This window comes from Arvicola amphibius, chromosome 2 (genome assembly GCF_903992535.2).
Source record: "Arvicola amphibius chromosome 2, mArvAmp1.2, whole genome shotgun sequence".
NCBI lineage: Eukaryota > Metazoa > Chordata > Mammalia > Rodentia > Cricetidae > Arvicola > Arvicola amphibius.
The window spans coordinates 10,707,647-10,730,507 of record NC_052048.2 but is presented as its reverse complement, the minus strand read 5'-3'; the positions used below and the strand labels follow the sequence as shown (position 1 = coordinate 10,730,507).

General features: G+C 39.3%; 1 protein-coding gene across 25 annotated transcripts in view; it reads left to right on the top strand.

Annotated features, from left to right (window-relative positions):
• Positions 1–22,861, top strand: part of Pik3c2g (phosphatidylinositol-4-phosphate 3-kinase catalytic subunit type 2 gamma) — a 346,977-nt gene that overhangs the window by 246,404 nt on the left and 77,712 nt on the right. For 22 of the 25 annotated variants that reach the window (XR_005284220.1, XM_038318262.1, XM_038318253.1 and 19 more), the window contains 2 exons: positions 10,705–10,861; positions 19,396–19,529. Coding sequence is in view for 24 of the 25 variants with exons in the window: in XM_038318262.1 (XP_038174190.1) it covers positions 10,705–10,861; positions 19,396–19,529 (291 nt within the window). In the remaining variant the exon portion in view is untranslated. The remainder of the gene's footprint in view (positions 1–10,704; positions 10,862–19,395; positions 19,530–22,861) is intronic. The other 3 variants (XM_038318256.1, XM_038318249.1, XM_038318252.1) reach the window with 1 other exon arrangement.

Sequence of the window (22,861 nt, the reverse complement as noted above, 5' to 3'; positions counted from 1 at the left end):
TCTGTAAAAGCATGCTCGCATTGACACTGTGGTTATATTGCTTGTATGTGGTTTCCCAAGCTACCTAATTACACAAGGTTCTTTTCTACTCAATGGAGACTCCAGATTTGCCTTCCCAATTAACTCATGGATATTAGATAAGAGACTTGTGTCCTTACTGCTGGGCAGCAAAATGTGCTTTCTGGAATGTAGGGCATTTGTGATATCAAAAAAAAAAGGTAAGCTTAAGCATCCCCAGTGCACCTCAGCCATTTGTGCCTGTGCTAATGATGCCTTTTGTGATTAGGGGAGTGCATAGCTTACAGATGACTTGAAAACAGCACATCTTAGTGATGCTATGTGTTACTTCACAACCCAAACATTTCACTTTCACAAAAGTAATAAAGATAATCTTGATAATAGTGTTGAAGTGTGTCTCATTACCGAGTTCTGAATTTCAGTCCATGTACCAAGTACATCATTCAGACACTCAAGTCTTTCAGTTCTGAGACTAGAGTCTCTGTGTTTTTGTTTAGTGGCTCCTATCAGTCTTCCCACTAAAGGAAGTAATACTGTGATGCTCATAGATTCCAGCAGACACATTTCACGGTCCTAAGTCCATGTCAGGTGCTGGTGTTTCCATTCCACTCTGTATCCCCCACCTCCATCACTGGTATTAAAGTCTATAGCTCTCTCCCTGGATCGCTATGGCTTTGATACAGGCACATATCACAATACACACATATGTTGTGTATTGGGGACTGCATCGTGGAGTGTGAGCTCATATTCTGTGAGAACAGTCAAAAATAACTTGAAAGCCTCATGCATACTTGACATGTGATAGTTTCCAGAATCGAGACAGAAATGCTGTTGTTTGCTGTGTTTTTGCAAGTTAAGGCAGAGAATAGTTTTGGTTGTTATAATGTGTGCAAGGGCACCAGTCAACTACATCATAACCCCTGGATGTTGCTATGAAGCTTCCATTTCTCCCCAAAGCCAACACAGCTTGTTCTCCCCTGCCTTGGGACAGGTGTCAGTTTCTTTAGTTAGTGCCCTATGTTACGCGTATCCCATATTTACAGTTTTAATACACTTTTAAAACATACATTTAAAACATACAATAAAATGCCTTATAAGATGTTAAAACAGTGAAGGATGCCAAACCTAAGGCTAAGTCTTGAAGTAACCAGGGTTGCTGTCTTTGATATGAGCATATTCTTTTTTTAATGCTTAGCAAGCAGAACTCTACACTGTTTTTACTTTTACCATAAAAAAATATTAAACAGGTGGAAATAACAAATCCTAGGATGAGTGACTTACACTTCCAAGCTTACTCATATCCATTCTACAGATTTTAGTGTGACCATAGACCACCCCAGGCTATTGAGAGGAAGCCTGTGATATTATCTAGACTATATGACTCACATTTGAAAAAGATGTTCCTGGAATTATTGTACCTTAAATAATTCATGTTTGTATTCTTTAAAAGTGAAGCTTTTTAAACTAGGTACTCCTTATGGCTGAATCTATATTTCAGCTCAAGGCACAAATGCGTCATTGAAACATAACATCTTAGTAGCCTCTGGTAAGACACTTGGAGAAAAGAAGGCAGAGATTCTACATATTTGTTACTAGTTGTTCTCAATGGTGGTAGCTTATAAAGTTGCATAATTGCTGACTAATTTTGTTATAAAAGATCTGTGGGCTGCAGATACAGCTCAGTTACGTAAAGACATTTTTACCATCAAGGCTGATAACCTGAGCTTGATCCCTGGGATGGAAGCACACTCCTGTCAGAGCATGTGCACACATAGATAGATAGATGATAGATAGATAGATAGATAGATAGATGATAGATAGATAGATAGATAGATAGATAGATAGATAGATAGATAGATAGATAGATGATATAGATATAGATATATATATATATATATATAGAGAGAGAGAGAGAGAGAGAGAGAGACAGACAGATAGATAAAAGGGTTAGTAAATTTTGGACATGGCTATTTGAGTAAGAAAACTCACTGTGTAAGCATGAAGACCTAAGATAAAATCCCTAGGACTCACATAAAAATCTAAGCATGGTCATGTGAATGGGTGTAACCCAGCAATGTGAGGGGCACCGGTAGGAATCTCTGGCCCTTACTGGCTGCCTGCTACCTTTATTTTCAGTGAGAGATACTCTGTCAAGAGAATAAGATAGAGAATGTAAAGTAGAATACTGAGCGTTCTTTTCTAGTCTACACATATGCATGCACGCATGTGCTCACACACACACACACACAGGATAGTGGACATTTGCATATATAACATATTACATGAGAGGTTGGATGTAGAAGGAAAGGGAAAAGGCCTATTTGTCTTGTGGGTAGCCATGTGGAGGCAGAGGTGAAGCCCCTCAGAACTCAGTAGTCCCACACTGCAAGAATGGAGCAACCTACACAACCATCACACTGCCCCCTCTTGTCTATCAGTGGTACTGCATTCCAGAGACTGCCTGGCTTTTCTGCTCTTCAACACATTTTGTGCTCACACTGCCAGTGCTCTCATTAGAAGACCAAGTACAGCCCATACATTACTGAGAAAAAGCCATCCCAACAGAACCTGCTTTACCATGGAATGTAAACTCCCCACAGTTACTTACATCAGCACTGAAACCCTTGCCTTCCTAAATGGATGCTTCAGAGCTATTTCCTCTCCTCTTTTGACGACCTTTAGAGTCTCAGCAATCTTTTCAGATAAAATGAGTCTGGAAAATTCAAATAACTTTGCCCCAGAACCACAAGTCTTCATATTGCTCTGCTCAACTTCACTCCTGGAAAGTTTTCCAATACATGTTCATTTTGTAAATTTAACAATTGGGGTTTATTCTTTATTATTTAATAAAACCAGTTGACTTCGGCACTACTCATTTTTCTTTTTATTTATTTATCAGGTCTCCACTGTATGAGCTCTTCCACTGCCTTCTTCAAGGCATCTCCATCTTAGAGAACCTTCCTTTGCTGCCTTCTGCAAAACATTCTCAGTGTCTATCCAGAATGGCTTCTTTCTTCTAAAGCAGCTATAAATGGAGGGTTCTTTCCTACCCAGCAGTTCCCTGATAAACACTCAGAGGATTATATTAATTATAAAAGTTTAGCTGATGGCTCAGGCTTACTATTAACTAGCTCTTACAACTTAAATTAACCCATTTTTTATTATTCTAAATTTTACCATAAGGCTTGTGGCTTGTTACCTCACATCTTGCTTCCTCAGTGACTGCTGGCATCTTCCTGACTCTGCCTTCTTTCCAGCTGTCCCTCTGCTTGGATTTCCCACCTTGCTTTATTCTGCCTGGCTTTTGTCCAAATCAGCTTCTTTATTAACCTATGGTAATATGACATATTCACATCATATAGAAGGGCATCCCACATCAGCCATCAAATGTTTGCTTCCTTAAGATGCCATCATCTCTTGTTTCTCTACACCTTTCAGGAAACTGTTATCATTTACACGCAGGTAATACAATTGAAATGTTAATAACATCTCTTGAAATTTATATGCAATTATAATAAGCAAAACAAAAAGGTCTTGTATATTATATTATCAGTTTTCCTTTACCAATGGTAAGATCTTGTAGAATTATAATTTATCACAATAAGGTATCAAAAGTGACAAAGCCAAGATACAAAAATTATTCTGCCCATCACATCCCTTATGGAGCCACTTCATGGATGAACCTGGCTACCTCTCATTCCCAATCCTACTGTATCCTTATCCCTTGACAATCATCCATCTATTGTCTCTTTCTACAGTTTTGTGATGTCAAGAATGTTATATAAATGGAATCATCTTGAATGTACTATTTGAGGATTTTGGTTTTCTTTTTACTATAATATAATTATATGGAGAATCAATGCAAGCTGTTGTGTTTTCAAACTGTGCTTTTGATTGACAAATAACATTCTACAATCTGAGTATAATGCAGTCTGTGGAACCATTCATCTGTTGAAGGACATCTGGATCTCTAATGTCTCCAACTCATAGGACTAAATCTTCAGTGAACAACTCAAGTGTGGAATTCATGAACATAGGTCTGCCTTTCTCTGAGATAAATGCTCAGGGTTGTAAATGTTGGGTTATAGGTTGTTTGCGTATTGTTGATTTCAATAAGCTGATGACAAATAGTTTTTCAGAAAGGAAAATAATGTACCAAAATGAGACAATAGACACATCTTCTATCAGCAAGGCTTGAGCAATCCAGTGTCTCTACATCCTTGTCACTTCCTTCACTCATACTGCTAGGTGTCTTCTGCCATCTCATTGTAGATTTAGTTTGCATGAAGGGAAGCCATGCTGAATATCTTTTCAGGTGTTTATTGATTGTCTTCATATCCTTAAGCATAAAAAGTCTTTTTATACCTTTTGTGTATTTTCTAGTTATAGCATTTGATTTTTTTATCTATTGAAATTTGAGAATATTTTTTATATTCTTCTTTCTAATTATTTGTTCTCTTTATCATTTTCAGGAATCATTTTCCAGATTTTAGATTTTCTTTGCAACCTTCTGACACTGCTTTTTACCAATGTCACAAACACGCCTAATTCCAGAAAGGATGTGTCTGGCCCTTAGTCCTAAAACCTCTTTTATTTTTATGAAAGTTTTAACATGTTGTGTTTTATATTAAGTAGTAGTTTGTTTTTCTTTTAGAGCAGAGGTTTAGATCAAGGTATATATGTGTCTCTGGATCCCAATTGTGTCCAAAGGCCACCTGTTGTCCTTTGAACTGTGTTCACCATATCATCAAGAAACAGTTGGCCATATTAGGGTAGTGTGCTTCAGCGTTGTATACTCTAGTTCACTGACCAATATGTGTAGCCTTCCATCGGTGCCCACAGCACCCTGCTGTGAGGTAAGGGTGCCACCTTGTAGCCTGGTAAGATGTGACATCTATGTACACAGGTATAATTGAAATCCCCATTTCCTCTAAAAATATTTGGCTGGAGAAGGTTGACTTTGTTTTAAAATATTCTATTGTATTAGGCTTTCCTTTTTGGTACTTTGGCCAGGGAGAACAGGTTTTCCTGATTTTGTTTTGTTTGTTTTCTGTTGTCTGAATCCGCTGATATTTCCATATCACCGACTTCTTTGGGTCCATATCTGAAATTTACGAGGCAAGAGACACTCAGGAAGGCTGTAAACCTGTTGTTCTTTGACTCCTGACATCACTGGGTGCTGTGTCTGTCATTGTCAGGGACAATAACGTGATAGTTGGGTAGCACAAGGAAATACAGTTGTTGGGCTCCCAGGAATTTGCCTCCTGCCTAGATCTTTGCTCTCACAACCTGAAACGTGTGTTGTAATCTCGGTCATCTGCTTTGATAAGTCTCACATGGATACAAATGTCCGTCACTCTGAATGATGCTCTTCAGCCTTCCTGCTACACAAGGAGGAGAACCTACTTGGCATCACTGTTTCCTCCTGTCCCAAGCCATCACATCATCCCATTTATTCTTTTGGAGTATGTTTTATGTCTTTCTGCTTCTCTGCATCTGTAAGCTACAAACCTCATTCTAATATAAGCTATTATCATATGAGATCAAAACTTTCTACAAAAAGCTCATCTGATCTTTCCAAATGCAGATAGAGCAATATTTTCATAACATTGTTGTTGTTACTTGGTGCATTTAAATTGCCTATATAGCAGTGTTATTTTGTGGGGAGAAGAAATAAGACAGGCCTCACGTTTAAAGGCTTGTTGCAAACTTACTATGTAGCCAAGATGATCTTAGATTCCTGATCCTCCCACTCCACCTCTCCAGTTCTGGAACTACAGTTTGCTCCACCATGCCCGCGTTTATGAAGTACTAGGAGTGAAATTCAAGGCATGGTGTTTAACAGGCAAATAATCTATCACCTGATCTATATCCTCAGACCCTAATGCAATGATTTTGAAAGCTCCTTAACCTTACCTGGAGTTTTTGTACATTCTATTACAGAGTCTAACAAATGCCTACTGGTGGTTTACTGTAGTGCTCTGACATTTGGGAGTCTAACCCTCTAGGTTCAAGCCACCTGATGAGCAGCAACAGATCCTGAATGTCTGAGTCCTCAGTGGAGCAACCACCGGTAAACCCTTATAACACTGATCTTAGTATACTAACGACTTTACACAGATTTATGTGTGTTGTATGGTTACATGGGGATCTGACACAAAAGTAACAGTAAATGTCAAATATGAATAACCTATTATTTCTTTGCTGAATAAATGTATCTCCTTAAGAATTACTATGTGTTTATAATATATTCTTACCTTTCCAAGAATATCAACATTTTAGATCATCAAGCCACTCCTTACATCTGCTGGAAATCTAGAAAATATTCTCAGCATTTTTGCAGAATGCTACTTTTGGAGAAAGGCTAGTCCTATGTTTATACCAAAGTTAATTTTGGAAACAGACGACAGAATCATAACGAGCTTACTCTGCGATTTCCCCACATAAATGTTAAATTATCACCAGCTATTCACTATGTGGCTACTTTTATTTTATTTTCCATATGTACCAGAGCACCATAGATATATTGTTTCAGATGTGAAGGCCATTAAAAGAAAAAGGAGTGTTTCACTCTCTTCTGATAATCACACATTTCACTTCAACTTATTTTAAATCATAAGATTTTCAGCAAGAAATAGGGTGTATTGAGGAAGATTTCTTTTTAAAATCATTAATGTGTTATTTTACTTACATGAATTGGTGTAAACATGTGTGCCTGGGTACACATGCAGAACTCAGAGAACAAGTTGTGGAAGTGGGTTCTCTCCTTCCATCATGTGGCTATCAGGAATCTAATGCAGATCTCCAGGTTTGGTGGCAAGTGCCTCTATCCACTGAGCCACCTTGCCAGCCTGAGAGGATTTATCACAAGAGAATTATCTTAATATTTATCACTGAATCAGCACAAGAAAAGGGAGAGTAAGTGGGAAGGAGAAAAGAAAGTTGAGAACACAGAGAAAGAAAGAAGGAGAGGAGGAGGAGTAAGGTGTGGGAAACAAAAACAGTCGAAAGGGTAGGAGGACAGAAACAAAAGCAGATCTAGCTGGGACAAGCACTGATATAGCAACAAACCTAGAAAACAATTTATGCCCTAGATTTCCAACAACACAAAACTTCAGAGAGAGTCCTCAAGTCACTATGTCTGTGATCTAGGATTAGGTTCACTTTTGAGTCAATTCACAAAGCACAGCATAGCATAAGCTTGGGTATCACCCAGGGACCATATGGAACCCTTGTAGCTAATACTTCCTTTCATTTGCAGAAGAGTTCTAGTGTAATTCTTATTTTTATAAAGTTTATTGAAAACAAGCAAAAACTATAAATAGGGAGGCTTTCATTAGTGGGACTCCCTAAACATTTCAACTGTGATATTTACACAGTGAAATCTGTTTCTTCAATATTATTCTTAGTTTACATTTTTCCCTAATTTGGATGCTTCTCTCAGGTACTTGAAATTCTGTGTGGGTTTTCTGCACCTCATTTACCATGGCAAATGCCTTGCCAGGGAAGAAAGGGGTGTCATTTCATGGAGACAGAGCCAGGACAAGTTTCCGGGAGAGATCAGTTGGGCCAGCTGTAGTTTTATCAGCTTTAAAAGAGAAAAGCACATCTGGCACACTAGAAATGTTCAGGAATTTGTAAGATATTAGACTTTTATAGAACTACTTTCAAAACTCAATTCACAGTATAAGACAGAAAAGAGCAAAAAAGATTTTGTAGATTTGTTCCTGATTAAAGAACCCTAGGATATTTGTGGTAGTTTGAATGTAATTGGCCCCCACTTTCATAAGGACTGGCATTATTATGAGGTGTGACTTTCTTGGAGTGGGTATGACCTTGTTGGAGGAAGTGTGTCAGTGTAGCAACAGGCTTTGAGGTTTTATACACTCAGGATACTGGCCAGTGTGTCAGTCAACTTCCTGTTTTCTACAAGGTGTGGGACACTTGGCTATTTCTCCAGCTGCCATGCTCCCTGCCATGATGGCCTGAACTGTAAGAGAGTCCCCTCAATTAAATATTTTCTTTTTAAGAGTTTCCGTGGTCATGGTATCTCCTCACAGCAATAGTAAACCCTGAGACAATATTCTTAAAACTATTGAAACACCTGTGCATAAGGCACTTTTCTCTTGCTGTGAGGAAATGCTAGGGCCAAAAGCAACTTTAAGGATAGAAGGGTTTGCTTTAACTCATGGTTCCAGTAGGACAGAATCCCTTGTAGTGGGAAAAGCAGGGCACCCTGGCAGAGCAGGAAGCTGGCTGGCCATATTTTCGTATACCAATACAAAGCAGAAAAAGAGTAAAAAGTGGGGCGAGGCTATAATATCTCAAAGTCCACCCCCTGCATGTATTCCCTCCAGCAGGACTCCACTTCCTAAAGGTCTCATGCCATCGCCAAATAGCACCCCCAACTGGGGAATGCATATGTCAATCACGAGTCTAAGAGGCACATTCAGTCTTTAAAGCACCATAATTAGTGAGAATGAAAACTATGAACGTGTAAGATCTGTCAAATGTCTAACAAAAGAAAAGATCAATGTAAGGACCCATGTAGTCAAGCAGTTTATAGTGATTAAATTAAATCCTAAACTAAAAAGCGGGAGGTGTTGGCATTTTTGAGTGTGAAGACAGAGGGAGGCTTAGCTGTGACAGGATTCCTCTCTGCAAACACTCTTGGCTATTTGAAGACTTACAATAATATCCAGTGGCGATATCTAAAGTGTACTGAGAGCTTTCTACGTGGCAGTAAGTGCTTTTCTGTCATTTAAGCTATGTGATCCTCTCAGTAATGTCAATAATCAACTGTCCCCATCCCAGTTGGTAAAGAAAGATCCAGGAATGGAGACAGTAAGTCTCCCATCAAAGGCAAGAACAGTGATGCTCAAAACCCAGACTTGAGATGTGGATCCTGGGGCCTGCAGCCTGGGCTTTGTACATGGAGCCTCCTCCAGGCATAGCAACTCCCAAGTGCCCAGGAATCTCCATGAACCAGGCACATAAACGTTTCCCACGTTGGGCCTCTTAGAAAGTCTAACAGCTGAGAGTTTGGTATCCAATTTAAACTCAAGAAAATGAAGTCACAGCAAGGACAAGATTAGAATCTGTGCTTTTATCTTGTGTTTCCATCCTCTCTACTCCCAGCTTTGCTGAAGTCTGACCCATAAAGTGCCTCATAGAATGAGTGGGAAGGCACAACAGCAAAAATAACTGATCATAGTTTAAGAAGTTAGAATAGAGACTTGAGAGGTTTTGCTCAGTGTGGGTGCTCGATACCTTTTATTGAATAAGTTATTGGCTAAAGAAAGGTGAAGCAAGCCGAGTGACAGTTTTTGTTATTCTCACCTCTCTTGAAGGTCAACATGTATTATAAAATACAAACTTCATTATTCTATTTTGAGACAGGATCTCACCTCTGAGACCAGGCTAGCCAGGAACTAAACATATACCCTAGGCTGCCCTCAAACTCATAGTCTGTCTTAGCCTCTGGAGCACTGGGATTCACAGGTGTGAACCACAGCGCCTGGCTTTAGAACAACCACAGCCAAACACTGTTTTAGAAAATTCTTTGTCTGGAGCCAGAGTTCACTGTCTCAGATTTGCTTGCAAAATTTTTCATTTGAGTTCTCATACTTCAGAAAGGTCTACTTAAGTCATATTGGTGGGATTTCCAGCTCGACTACGTTTTCATTAAGACAGCAACACCTGTATCAGCACAGGACACTGTTCTGTTCTAAGGTGACCCTGAATGCCCTCTCAGTTTCTTCAGTAACTTGGTGCAGCCTTACTTGAACCCGGACTATCACATTTAAAACGCATTTCATTCTACTTTTCCCACAACTATGTCCCCTCTAGATGCTGTTGAAGACTGCAAGACTAGCTAGTATAAAATCCTCTTCATTGATCTAACTGCTGAGACCTCATCAGATAAAGATACCTCTGCCCCTCTCCCTGCTTCTCTTGCAGACGATAACACTTCATCTCAGAATTATCATGCCTCAGATCACAGTTTAGGAAATGTGACTTGCTTTTCCATCCGTGGACTACAGGGGGCAGTATGACTTGTGTGAAAACATGGTCTGCAATGTGCTCTGGGCTCAGTGCTTTTACTGAGTCATGTGTGAAGTGAATTATGGCTATCTTTTTTAAAAACAACTTTCTGTTTGCTAAGCATATGACAGTAAATTGGTTACATCTGTTGTTCTTGTTGCTTCACAAATTATCTTTTGAAAAAATTTGTTATTATAACATCTTAACTTTTATCCAAACTCTCATCCTAAGGAGTCTGCCTTCCAAGGAAAGGAAAATGGCACTTTTCAGGCACTGTCATGCCGAACTTAAATTGTTTTATCATCTTGAAATGCATCAGTAAATATGCTCTCGGTAACAACTTTGAGCAGCTCTAACTTGTGTTGTTCATCAGAGCCGATCTTCTCTCAGTAGATACCTTCTGTCCAAATGTAACTGTGAATTAATCTGAGACAGAATAGGTGGACATAGTAGTGCTCCTAATACTTTCTTCTCATTGCAGCCCAGTTAGCCAAAGCTCCCGATTACTAAGTTTTTCCACTTATCCACAATGACCCACACTGGACTAGAAAAAAATTGACTGAAAATACATTGTGGTAACTTCTTTCAATAGCCCTAAAGCCATGTCTTCTCCTCATAACCACTATTGTTTTCTATTTATAGGGACCGAGCCCCTTTCATTTTTACTTCAGAGATGGAGTATTTTATTACCGAGGGTGGAAAAAATACACAGCATTTTCAAGACTTTGTGGAGCTTTGCTGCAGAGCTTATAACATTGTCAGGAAACACAGCCAGCTGATCCTGAGCCTTCTGGAAATGGTAAGTCCCTTGGAGAAATAACAACAGTCCCGAGCTTCATTCGTGTCCCCTCCAGTGATCCATTACTCCTAATGGCCTGGATTTCCCCACAAAGAGCTTTGAAAACAGAAAGGAGTGAGCAACAGAACATGTTTCTTGACAATTTAATGTTAGTTCAGCATTGTCATCTCTGACACTGCCATCATAGGGTGCATTTAGTGGAATTCCTGCGTAGGGTTGACTGAGATTCAAGGAAAGCCATTTTTAAAATAACATCTTTGATTGCATTGTCCCCTTTCAAAAAAACACTACAAAATATGTGATTAACATATAATGTCAACTTATGATGAAGATGAGGCAGACTCATCCTGGCTCCCTTTTCTCAATATCTATCTGCCTTTGAACACTTGACCACTATTCAGATTAAGAAATGAAGAGTCAAGAATACAAACTCTGGGGTTGGAGAGATGTCACAGCAGTTTAAAAGCACAAACTTCTCTTGCATAGGACCTGAGTTCAGTTCTTAGCACACTCATTGGGTGGCTCCCAAATGCCTATACCTCTAGCTCCAGCGACCTGATGCACTCTTCTGCAGCCTACAGGCACCTGCATGCCAATAGGCACACAACCACATACAGATACATATATATATGCATTTAATTCAAAGCAAAATAAGTCTAAAAGTGTGACTGATTAATTAGTGATTGGACTGTAGGCTGATGCATTTAGTGGCATATATCAGATCTACTGAGCTGTGATCACAGAGGACCCCATGTTTCATTCCAGAGCCCACTGCAAAGAGATGAGGAATAGTCACATAGTAAAAGGGAAGAAGAACCCAATAGAAATATCTTTTGGAGAATGATGTGGTGATTTCTTGGAGTGCATATATCCAAGGGAATCTGCTGTTAGAGAGAAGCATACCACTTGTCCATCAATGTGTGATTTGGAGTCAGTCAAACACAACAGTCTTGGAGCTTTCAATTCTGCAAATAGTTATTAAGGAGACAAAATTAGTGTTTAGAGATTTTGAATGCCAGCTTGGCACTTTAATGGTTATATTCTTTGGACGTACTTATACTTAACCCTAAATATGGTTTCCTTATGAAATGAGGATAATATCTCTTACGGAATTAATGGATACATGACCTAGTAATGAATGCATCATATGGACCAGACATTATTCTAAGATATTAGTCGATTAATTTTTATAGCTCTAGTTCATAATTAACATAAAGAACTAATGATAGTCTGCCATATAGTAGAGTTTAGTTAATTAATTCAATAATATGAGATCATGGTTAATTTAATTTAAATACTGTCAGGCTTGGGATAAATTTCAGTAGGTAAAGTGACAACCTAGCACTGCAGACAGTTGGGTGTGAGGGAACACATGCGTAATCCCAAAACTCAGAAACAGAGAGGAAGGGGCAGGAGGACCAGAAGTTCAAGGTCATCTTCGGTCACAAGGCAAGTTTGAGGATAATTTAAACTGGATGAAATCCTAACTCAAAGTTCAATCAATCAATCAATTAAAAGGTCATTGTCCAATACAGGGTCATACATGCATGTGAAGAATTTAAATGTGTATTATTATTGGTTAAAGCTGAAGATTCAGTTTCTCAACTTCACTAGATACTTCTCCACAATTCAGATGCTTTAATGCTTCCTTCTGTTTTGTTTGTTTGTTTGTTTGTCTTTTTGTTTTTCCTGTACTGAGAATTAAACGCCAGGCCTCAGGATCTCCAAGTTAACTTTCCAACTTAAACCAGTGATTCTTATTTGTTGGTCTGTGTTCTAGGTTGAAATTACGTTAGTCTCTACTGCTTTTATAGCTGATTCCATGATACAGAGAAAAGTTTATGCGTACTAAATCCTCAAAATTGCCTTTATTTATATAATAGATATCCAGGCACTATCAATTTTAATGTCCTATTAACCTCAGGTATGATCTAGTTGGATTTTCCAAAGATCTTAATCATGAATCCATGAGCTCTCAAGGACCTACTATGTGTCAGGGACTATAAATGATAAGCTAACATATAAAACCCAGAGTCTTATTTTTTTCAGTTGAATAGTAATGATAAAATTTGCACATATAAGTAACAGGTGCCCAGTGTTTGTAAGTGATAATGATGCTATAGAAACTCCAGGAAAGGAGGAGTTCCATCTCCAATGAGTGCCTTAACCAGACGCAGATGTTCAGAGCAAAAGCCCATAAGAAGAGTTTTATGGATGTTTCTCCAGTGACATTAAATTATGCTGGATGACAATTAAGCATGATAGGCTAATATGATTGCAGATCATCTCAGTGAAGAGGAACATCTTGTTGAGACTTTTTCTTTGTTTAAATAAGCTTTCTGAATTCCTTTAAAAATATTCATGAAGGTAATTCATCATTAAATAACTTAAATGTTAGGCCAGGCATGGTGGTTTGTGTCTGTAATTCTAGCAGTCAGGAGGCTGAGGCAGAAAAATTACAGCTCCAAGGCTATCTTGTCTCTAACCACAAAAGCAAAAATGTTGTAATATATTTATTCCAAGGGAAATAAAGGGGCTGGAGAGATAGCTCAGTAGTTAAGAGTGCTTACAAACGCGGTCAGTTCCCAGCACCTGCATCTAGCAGCAACTTAACAAGGCGGTGTAAATCCAGTTCTGAGGAATCTAATGCCTCTTCTGGCCTCCATGGGTACCCAACCGCAAATGTGTCCCCCTCTCTCTCTCTCTGTCTCTGTCTCTCTCTCTCTCTCTCTCTCTCTCTCTCTCTCTCTCTCTCACACACACACACACACACACACTCACACTATATTTTAAAACTCAATATATAGTGCTTTATCCTGTTTTGAAATAATTTCTCACATAAATAATGAGTCCCACCTGCCTGAGATTTAGTTGAAGCTATCTTGACTTTTAGGATAAGGGTGATACATTAGCAGTGGAGGTCACTCACACATGCTAAGTAATAATCTTAGATTTAGACTCTTACATAAACAGAAATAAGAATCAGAGGCAATGCAGACTACTTAATCCCACAGATAAATCTGCACACAACTGCAGTTGTTTCAGTTTCTGGTCATATACTTCCCAGCTCCCCTGCTTTACTCCAGTGTGTATCATACGGGACTCTTTAGATAAAGTCTTCAGTGACTATTTCAGGACCACACACTCTCTAACTAAAGCTTCCTTTAAAAATTTAAACAAAGCTTTAAGTTCATGAAAACTTGCTTTCTACATACACATTTAATATGGCTTTCTTCCTCCATTCTGACTCTCATCTTGACATCTTGAAGCACGGTTCAGTGCACTACACCATGACCCAGTTACAAGTTGAGAAATGCTTGGCACAGGTCATCGAGGCTGGGTTCTGTGAATGATCGATACCCAGGATCACGAGGCGCAGGCGTTCAGTGGGTTCAATGTGGAGTTAATGACCCATCCTTGGCAGAAAGCATCTTGTTGCCAGATATCTGTAGTGCTTTTGTTTTCTCATGAGGAAAGCAAGGAAAATTTAATCTCTGTAATTCCCATCTCGCTTAAAAGCAACATCTGTAGGAGACCCAAGTGTGTTGCTGGCTGAGTTCACTAGCATAAAAGCCTGTATTTCGTCAGCTTTTCTCCCATTAAAGAAAATCAATATCAACTATTATGGAAGACTCTCAAAGAACGCAGGGACCATTCAACCAGCTTCAAATGTTTATCACTCCAATTATTATATCAGATATTTCTCAGTGGAAATATTTCTAGAAGGTAAGGAATAGGCACTGCTTCCCTGAGCGAAGTTACCGAAATAGAGCGGACTTAGAAGAATAGAAACAAAAGTGCTGTCCTTAAAGATGAATGACTCATCCATCCAGTGTTTGTGTCTGTTCATACCTACCTGTTACAGCTGTCCTCTCCCTTCCCCACTGCCACAGATATCCACATCACCTGTGCACTGCAGACAAAACCTGTGAACAGACATAGATCAGTAGGACCAGCTATGGAGCCATCCATATTCTCTGGTATTACCATACTCAAAGACCCTCTCCAAAGAACAGGAAAAACAAAGGGTGGATTTGGGACTTGTTACTATCAGTCAGTCATGAGATGCAGAGTTGAATTCATCTGGTTTGTCAGAGTCTAAATGTGTCAGCTTGTATAGATGGATGATAGATTAGACAGAGATGAATAGACAGACAGACAGACAGATTATGGGCAGAGGAGAGAGTAAGTATACTATATATCTCCATAGAAAGTATTTGACAGAGTCTTGACCAAGCTATTGTGATTCAGAGATTTGAGAATGAAATTCAGACTGCACAGAAGTCTGTTCATAGCAAGTGGATGATCCTGCAATAGTTAAAAAGAGAATCCTCCTCAGTTAGTTCACAGATGTCTCTGGAACTCCCAGTACTAGAGATAGATTAAAAACTAATCTAGATTCTACTTTCCATGGGAAATGTTTCTCTGGGGCAGATTTTTATATTTAGTAGTCAATATTAAATTTGCAAGTAGTGGAGTTTTAAAGCCTAATAACACGCAGTGTTTTTCTAATCACTTATTCACCCATCCATGTAGTCATGATCCATCAGATATTCATTAGATACCAATTAGGCATATAGCGTCATGCTAAACAACATAAGCAGTCTCAACACTGAGTAAAGGTTCACTTTCCCTTCTCAAAGAACTAATATGACATGAAGAAAATGCAATCAGAACTAGAAGACGGTACTTTAATAAAGGTTGTAAGCAGAGACAGCTCTTTTCATTCCCCACCACTCAGACCCAAATAATCACACAGAAAATATATTAATTACTACACTGCTTGACTAATGACTCATGTATATTTCTAGTTAGCTCTTACATCTTAAATTAACCCATTTCTATTATTCTGTATATCACCACGAGGCTGTGGCTTACCGGTAAGTTTCCAGCGTTCTACTTCAAAAGCTACATGGTGTTTCCTTGACTCTGCCTACTCTCTCTCTCTCTCTCTCTCTCTCTCTCTCTCTCTCCCTCCCTCCCTCTCTTTCTCTCTCTCTCTCTCTCTCTCTCTCTCTCTCTATATATATATATATATATGTGTGTGTGTGTGTGTGTGTGTATATATATATATATATATATATATATATATATATATATTCCAGCCTGGCTATATTTTGTACTGCGCCATAGGCCAAAGCAGCTTTATTTGTCAACCAATAAAAGCAACACATATAATACATAAAAGGACATCCCACCTCAAAAGGTGATGTGGGAGTCCCCTCTGTGTGCTGTCATTACCATTAATGAATAAGGGAACTGCCTAGGCCTGTTGATAGGGCAGAACTTTGGTAGGCAGGGAGGACTCGATTGAATGCTGGGAGAAAGAAGGGTGGAATCAGAGAGAAGCCATGGAGTCGCCAGAGGCAGACAAACCTAATCTTTGTTGGTAAGCCACTGCAATGTGGCGATATACTGATTAATAGAAATGGGTTAAATTAAGATATAAGAATTAGTTAATAAGAAGCTAGAGCTAATGGGATAAGCAGTGGTTATTTTGGTTCTGGGAGGCCAGGGCGTCAACAAAGAGGTCAAAGCAAGACAAAGGTTTCCAGTAGATAAGAAAGGAAAAGGAAAGACATTCTTAGCCAGGAGAAAAGATAATTATCTATTCATACATATATATACATTGTGTGTATCTGTGTGTGAGTATGTTTGTGTGTGTGTGTGTGACTAAAATGTGGTGCTTTCAAAATAGATGCTACCCATCATTGACTAGTCTGTGACATAGAGATCTCTATGGATGATAAGAGAGAAATGCCAAGTTTTACATATTGAAAGCGTAATGATCAAACTAAAGATGCCATTTTTAAGTGCATAGACAGATGAGAAACGAACAAGTGTCTGTAATGAAGAGTACCATCGTCTTGCTTGGATTTGGGGCTGACAACTCAGGAGTTATGAGCATAGCTTCTACACCATCAAGTATAGGAAAAGGTTATTGAAAACATTTAGACATTGTAACGAAATAAACTACTGTGATAATGGTGTCAGTGAAAGCTGCATGTAGTGAAGAGCTGCGGGCAGCTTCCGGCCACCCGGCTCCCAGCCACCGGCTAGCTTATGCCCTGAAATAACAACACACAAATTGTATTTTTTTAAATACTGCCTGGCCCATTATTTTCTGCCTCTTACTCACATCTTGATTAACCCATATCTAATAATCTGTGTAGCACCACAAAGTGGTGCCTTACCGGGAAGTTTCTAGTGTACATCCATCTTGGGCTGGAGCTTCATTGCGTCTGCCATCTCTCTCAGGAGAGGCATGGTGGTCTGTCTCACTTAGGAGAGGTGGGGCATCTGACTGAGCCATCTACCTCACTTCCTTCTTCCTGTTCTGTCTACTCCGCCCACTTAAAGGCTGGCCAATCAAATGGGCCAGGCAGTGTCTTTATTAGCCAATGGGAGCCCTCCATCAGCTGCAGAAGAAATGTGGCAAGCTGCTGAATGCTTTTAATGGAACTAAGTAACTGTTGTTGAAAGTCAGAAAAAAGAGGGAATAGTATGTGGATTTCTTGCTGGTTGAGCACCACTGTAAGTAGAGATAAGAGCTGGGAAAGAGGAGAAGAGATGAGGGTAAAGAGTATTTCCTCTTTTTTATGTACATGGTTCCAAGTATTGAACTCTTGTGGTCATGACTGGCAGCAAGCACCTTGACCTGATGAATCATCTCACTGGCCCAGAATTATTCATGTTTAGACTTGGTAACGTTGAGATGCCTGGGATTGCCCGGGAGTACAGGCAAGTGACTCATCTCTAGGATTGCAGTGTTTCCTTGGTTTCAGTTATCATCTGTGTGCTAATGACTTCTCAGACCACATCTGCAGCTGTGATGCTGAACTGTTTAATCTCTCAATGTATCCAATCATTTCTAATTTGTCCATATCTTCCTTGTATGTGTAAACACATATATATGTGTGTGTGTATGTACTCATATATATATATATATATATATATATATATTACTCATATATATATGTGTGTGTGTGTGTGTGTACATATATGTAAATATATTTGGTTCCCATATATATTATGTTTTTTATTTTTAAATGCGTAAGGAATAGATAACTCTCAGAGGCCAGAGGCATTGGATCTCCTGAAGCTGTAGTAACAGGAGGATACGTTACTGTCAGCAAGTGACTTCAGATTCTTTGCAAGAACAGCACAAACTCTCAATTGTGGAGCAGTCTCTCCAGCCTCACCTATGTATATTTGAATCCAATAATGTCTCCATTGCAAACCAACTCCTAGCCCAGCCTCTTCTTTGGTCTCTGGTAACTCAACTTTAAGTTTAACCGAAGAACTCTCTTTACCATATCAGGCCTTGTACATGCTGACTAGCAGTCATTGATGTTGCAGCACATGTTCTGAGCTTTAGTGCTGCTGAAATTCCCTACCTTGTCTCTTTCCATAGCTGTCTCTTGACATTGAGACACGTGATAGTCTGTGTTGCAGAAGTGTTGCTGGGATTTCTCTGTGAGTACATGGAGAGCATCGTGGTCTCTTCTGTGCAAGAGTCTCTCAGCCTTATTGGACAGTGGCAAGAACAGTTGCAAAATCACTTGTTTCCCATAGGAGTCATCTATTACTTCATCTGTCCTTCACCACAATACACACATTTAATCCACTATTGATAGGATTAACATCTCATTGTATGAGTGTCTTTAATCTAGGGCAGAACATTTATCATATTAGTCATAGAAGTATTGATAATATCTCTCCCCTCTCCTCCTCCTTCTCCTCTACACTCTTCCTCCTTTTCTTCTACTTCTTAGAAAGAAATAATAATGCAAAAAAATGTTTCCCTCAAAAATATGCCTACAAGTAAAAAGAATAAAATCCCTCCACTTTTCAGTGCACTGTAAACAAAATATCTTCATAAAGATGAGAAAAACTCACAAATTTATCCCTATTTATTTGATTTAATAATATTTACTGAATATACTTGTCACTTTTGCAGAAAAATATTGTGTTTGTAGAGAGTGAGCTGTAGAATCAGAGCTGTGGCTTTCATACTGTGTCCTGCACCTCTGACCTAGACATATCACCCAATTCTTCTGCAGTACAGCCTTGTCCTCTTGAAACAAATATTATGTGCATTTTGTGAACCACCATGTGATGGAAAAGATTTAGATTCTCCAAGAACATGTCAGGTAATTCTGTGCTCCTTTAGATGTGAGAAAATGGAGGCTTAAGAGAGTCTAAGGAACTTTCTCAAAATTGCTCAGATTTTAAATGGTGGACCCAAAAGTTCAGACAAGGGATTTATCATGTGGTCATGTTTTCTTCACTGATTTATGATAAGAATGCAATGGAATTATTACTGTGCAAACACTTTACCAACTATAATGTATCTTTATGTTATTGCTGTTTATCCCCACCACTTTCTAGGAGGGGTCTAAAAGCATGAAATTATGTCCATTCATGCAGACAAAATGAAAGGCATATTAAAACAAATGTAAATATTCGCATGTCTATCACCAGAGTGAGCCGCATAAGCTTGATTTTTGTCTGTATTTATTCTTTCCCTTTTGATTTTGGGTTCTGTTGATATGAAGATGCTGCATGCAGGACTGCCTGAGCTAAGTGGAACTGAAGACCTGAAATATGTGTATAACAATCTCCGTCCACAAGACACAGACCTGGAGGCCACAAGTCATTTTACCAAGTAAGATCAGCTGCAAATGTGTATGGGTGTTCATGTGTGTTGACATATGCTCCTCATTTGAGGTGATCTCAAGTTAGCTAGTCATTGATAAGAAGCTTACATATCTAGAACAGTCTGGGCCCCCATTTTCAGAGAACAGAAACAGAGAAGTGTGTATGTCTATAAGCAGAAGGCCTTAGCTGGTGTCTCCACAGATGTCAGTGTTTGCTAACCAGCTTCTTTGTCTAGCAGATTGCTCAATAAGAGGTCATTGCAAAGAGCAAGGGCTGACATAAATAAATTGGTTGTTCTACTTGAACTCTGTCCAGAAAAACAATTTGGAGAAAGAGATTTATGAAGAGAAACAGGCCAGCTACTTTCATCTACAAAACAATACAAATATTGTCATCTAGTTTTAATCTATTTTTCATTAAGCAAGCCTGAGAAACACTTGTGTACTTCAAGGTGAGACTCTCACCAGAATGCAGAGAATATCAGTTAGATGCCAAGGCTCTGGACAAAGGACAGTGATTTTTATAATGGAACACCCTACAGGGATTTTTATCTTTTTGAATGGGAAGTATAATTCTCAGACTATTTCGAGTACTCAGGAAATGTCAACTGTAGTTATCCCTGTGCACAGTTCAAGGGAAGCAAACAGAACTCTTTCTCGCCTGCGACTCATCGGAGTGACTCTTACTTGAATCTCTTAATCATTTTCAACACAGATTGCATTATTTTCACTAGAACGTGCTCTTTGGAAGAAACATCAGCTAAATTAAAACCCTTCCTGGGTTTGAATTTCCTCCCCCATTTCCATAATGTACAGTAAAGAACATCTCCTCATTGCAGTGGGCAGTGAAGCTTCCACCAGGCAGAACCTCACTCACTCAGGAGACTGAGACAGGAGAACTGCTATGAATTCAAAGTTAGCTTGGCTTTTCATAACTTCCAGATGAGCCTGGCTACAGTGAAAGACCCTGTTTCAAAGCAGCAACAACTAAACTAAATAATCTCTTAATTAAATACAAACACACACAAAAAAACCCAAAATCACAAATATTTAATACTGACTATGACTAGTCACTAGCTTTATGGCATAAGTAACATAGCCCCCTGGTTTCAGGGTCCAGGAGATCTCAAGCTTTCTCAGCTTATGAGTATAGGCACCAAGGAAGGCCTACAATCTCTCCTTAGCAAGAATAGGGCACACAGCACAAATCCTGAAGTTCTGGAGAGCTCAAGAGAGCACCAGGTATCATACCACAAGAGTTTAGTCCTATTAATTATTCGTGGAAGAAATGAGCTTACATGACACCCAAATAGCACCCCAATCAGGTTATTACTTCAAAAGAGAATTCCAGTGGGATCTCATTCTTTCTGCATACTCTGCTGTCACCGACGGAATGATTGACATGGAAGTGGGGCATAATAGAGACTCTGGAGATAGCTGGATGGGGGTAAAAAAAAAAGCAAAGAAAGGTAGTGTGTGGCTGGGCTTCAGGGTCTGTGTTGGAGAGAACACCTGGCATTATTTGGGTATTTATGGCACAGCAGTTTACAACTAGGCCGTCCTATCACATAGGTATATAGATACTAAAGTAGAGATAACAATAGCGGGCCCTGGCCGAGGAAAACTGTGGCAGACTTCATTAGCCAGAGTCCCATCTTGTCCATCTCTTGGTCTGTAAAGACCATTTGATCTTGTGTATGAATGATCTTCCCAAAGTCAGTACATTGTCTCTGTCCATTTCAAAAGGACAGGCCCAAGTACAGGAAGCAGGTTCAATCCTGAAACTTCAGGGCAGTGGGCTTATCCCCCTGACCCAGTTCTGTTCCTCTGCCAAGGCAATTGCACAGGTACAGATGCTCTTCTTTCTAAACTGAATTTTCTTCTCCCACTTTGTAGAGAAGCAGGTTTAGACTAGCTCTCTGTTGCAGGATTAAGCAGCATCTAATTATGTAAAATGGAAAAAATCATCCCTGTGTTTAAGAACTCTTCCTCCTACCATTCCCTTTCTCTTCCTTCATACCCTTCTAATCTGAGTGGCTCTGTCAAACTTACTCATCCCTCTCTATGACCCCCAAAGCAAATTTTTCCAGGACAGATAATTTTCAAGACATAACATTCATCCTATAGTTGTCTATTTATCTCATATATAAACCACAAAATTTTAGAGGAGGCATGTGACCTTACTTTCGATCCTACTTAAATATCAGATTCTAGACAACTAATATATTACCCACGAAGCCTTGTTATTCAGCAGCCATTAATCTTTCTTTGCGTGACAATACAGGATAAGCTCTTTTATGTACGATTTATTGCAATTATATTTTGTCTTGCATAATTTCATCCTAACTAATATTTTGATTGGTTACATCAATTTCTCCCAAGTAAAGCAGGACAGGTGGTATATTCCAACTTGCCCATTCCTAACAAGATCTGAATGTGGAACAAGCCCTATTTTAGGAAATGTACAACTGAAGCACCCAAGTGCAACCAAGAATAAGGAAGACATTTAACAATAAGCTGACACCCACGCTAGAGCTTCTTATACATCAGGCCCTGTTGTAAATGCTTTTCATAACATTCATTGTCATAAAAACACTGTGAAATAGTAAATTTCCTAACTACATATTTAGATTAATAAAGCAAAACCCAAGAGAAATGAAACACATTGCAAAACATCATCAACAAGAGGCACAGTCATGTGACGGCTAGAAGGAGGCATTCTCAGATGCGGAGCATCAGCCAGGAGTCATCTCTTAAGATCATCTCTTCTGTAAGCAGGTCCTCAGATACCTGTCAGTTCATAATCCAGGTCATGGTTTAATCAAAATGTCCTTCACCGTTTGGCAGGCACTAATCCTCACATCTGAATTCACCTAATCTCAGCAAAAATAGAAACACTTCCCCCATAATAATATCTCTACCCACCACTAAGAGCTCCTTGGATTTTTGGAGGTGAAATCTACTGTAGTTCCTGCCTTTGGGGACCCAGGTAGGATCCTCTCAGTGGAGACTCAGGTAAGGTTCTCTGCAGTGGAGATTCAGGTAGGCTTCTCTCCAGTGGAGACTCAGGTAGGGTTCTCTGTAGTGGGGACTCAGGTAGGGTTCTCTGCAGTGGAGACTCAGGTAAAGTTCCTATGCAGTGGAGACTCAGGTGGGATCCTCTGCAGTGACTTCCAAGGAACCACTTTCCTTCTTGTCTCTTTTTTGGCCCATTCCCAGATGGATTGAAATGGTGTCTCTACTTCCTTCTTAGCAAAATCTCCCTTGAGATTCATTCTTTCTTAATCCTCAAGAGTCTTTCTAGCATATATTATCCTAAGATTTCAGCAGCACACTCTTT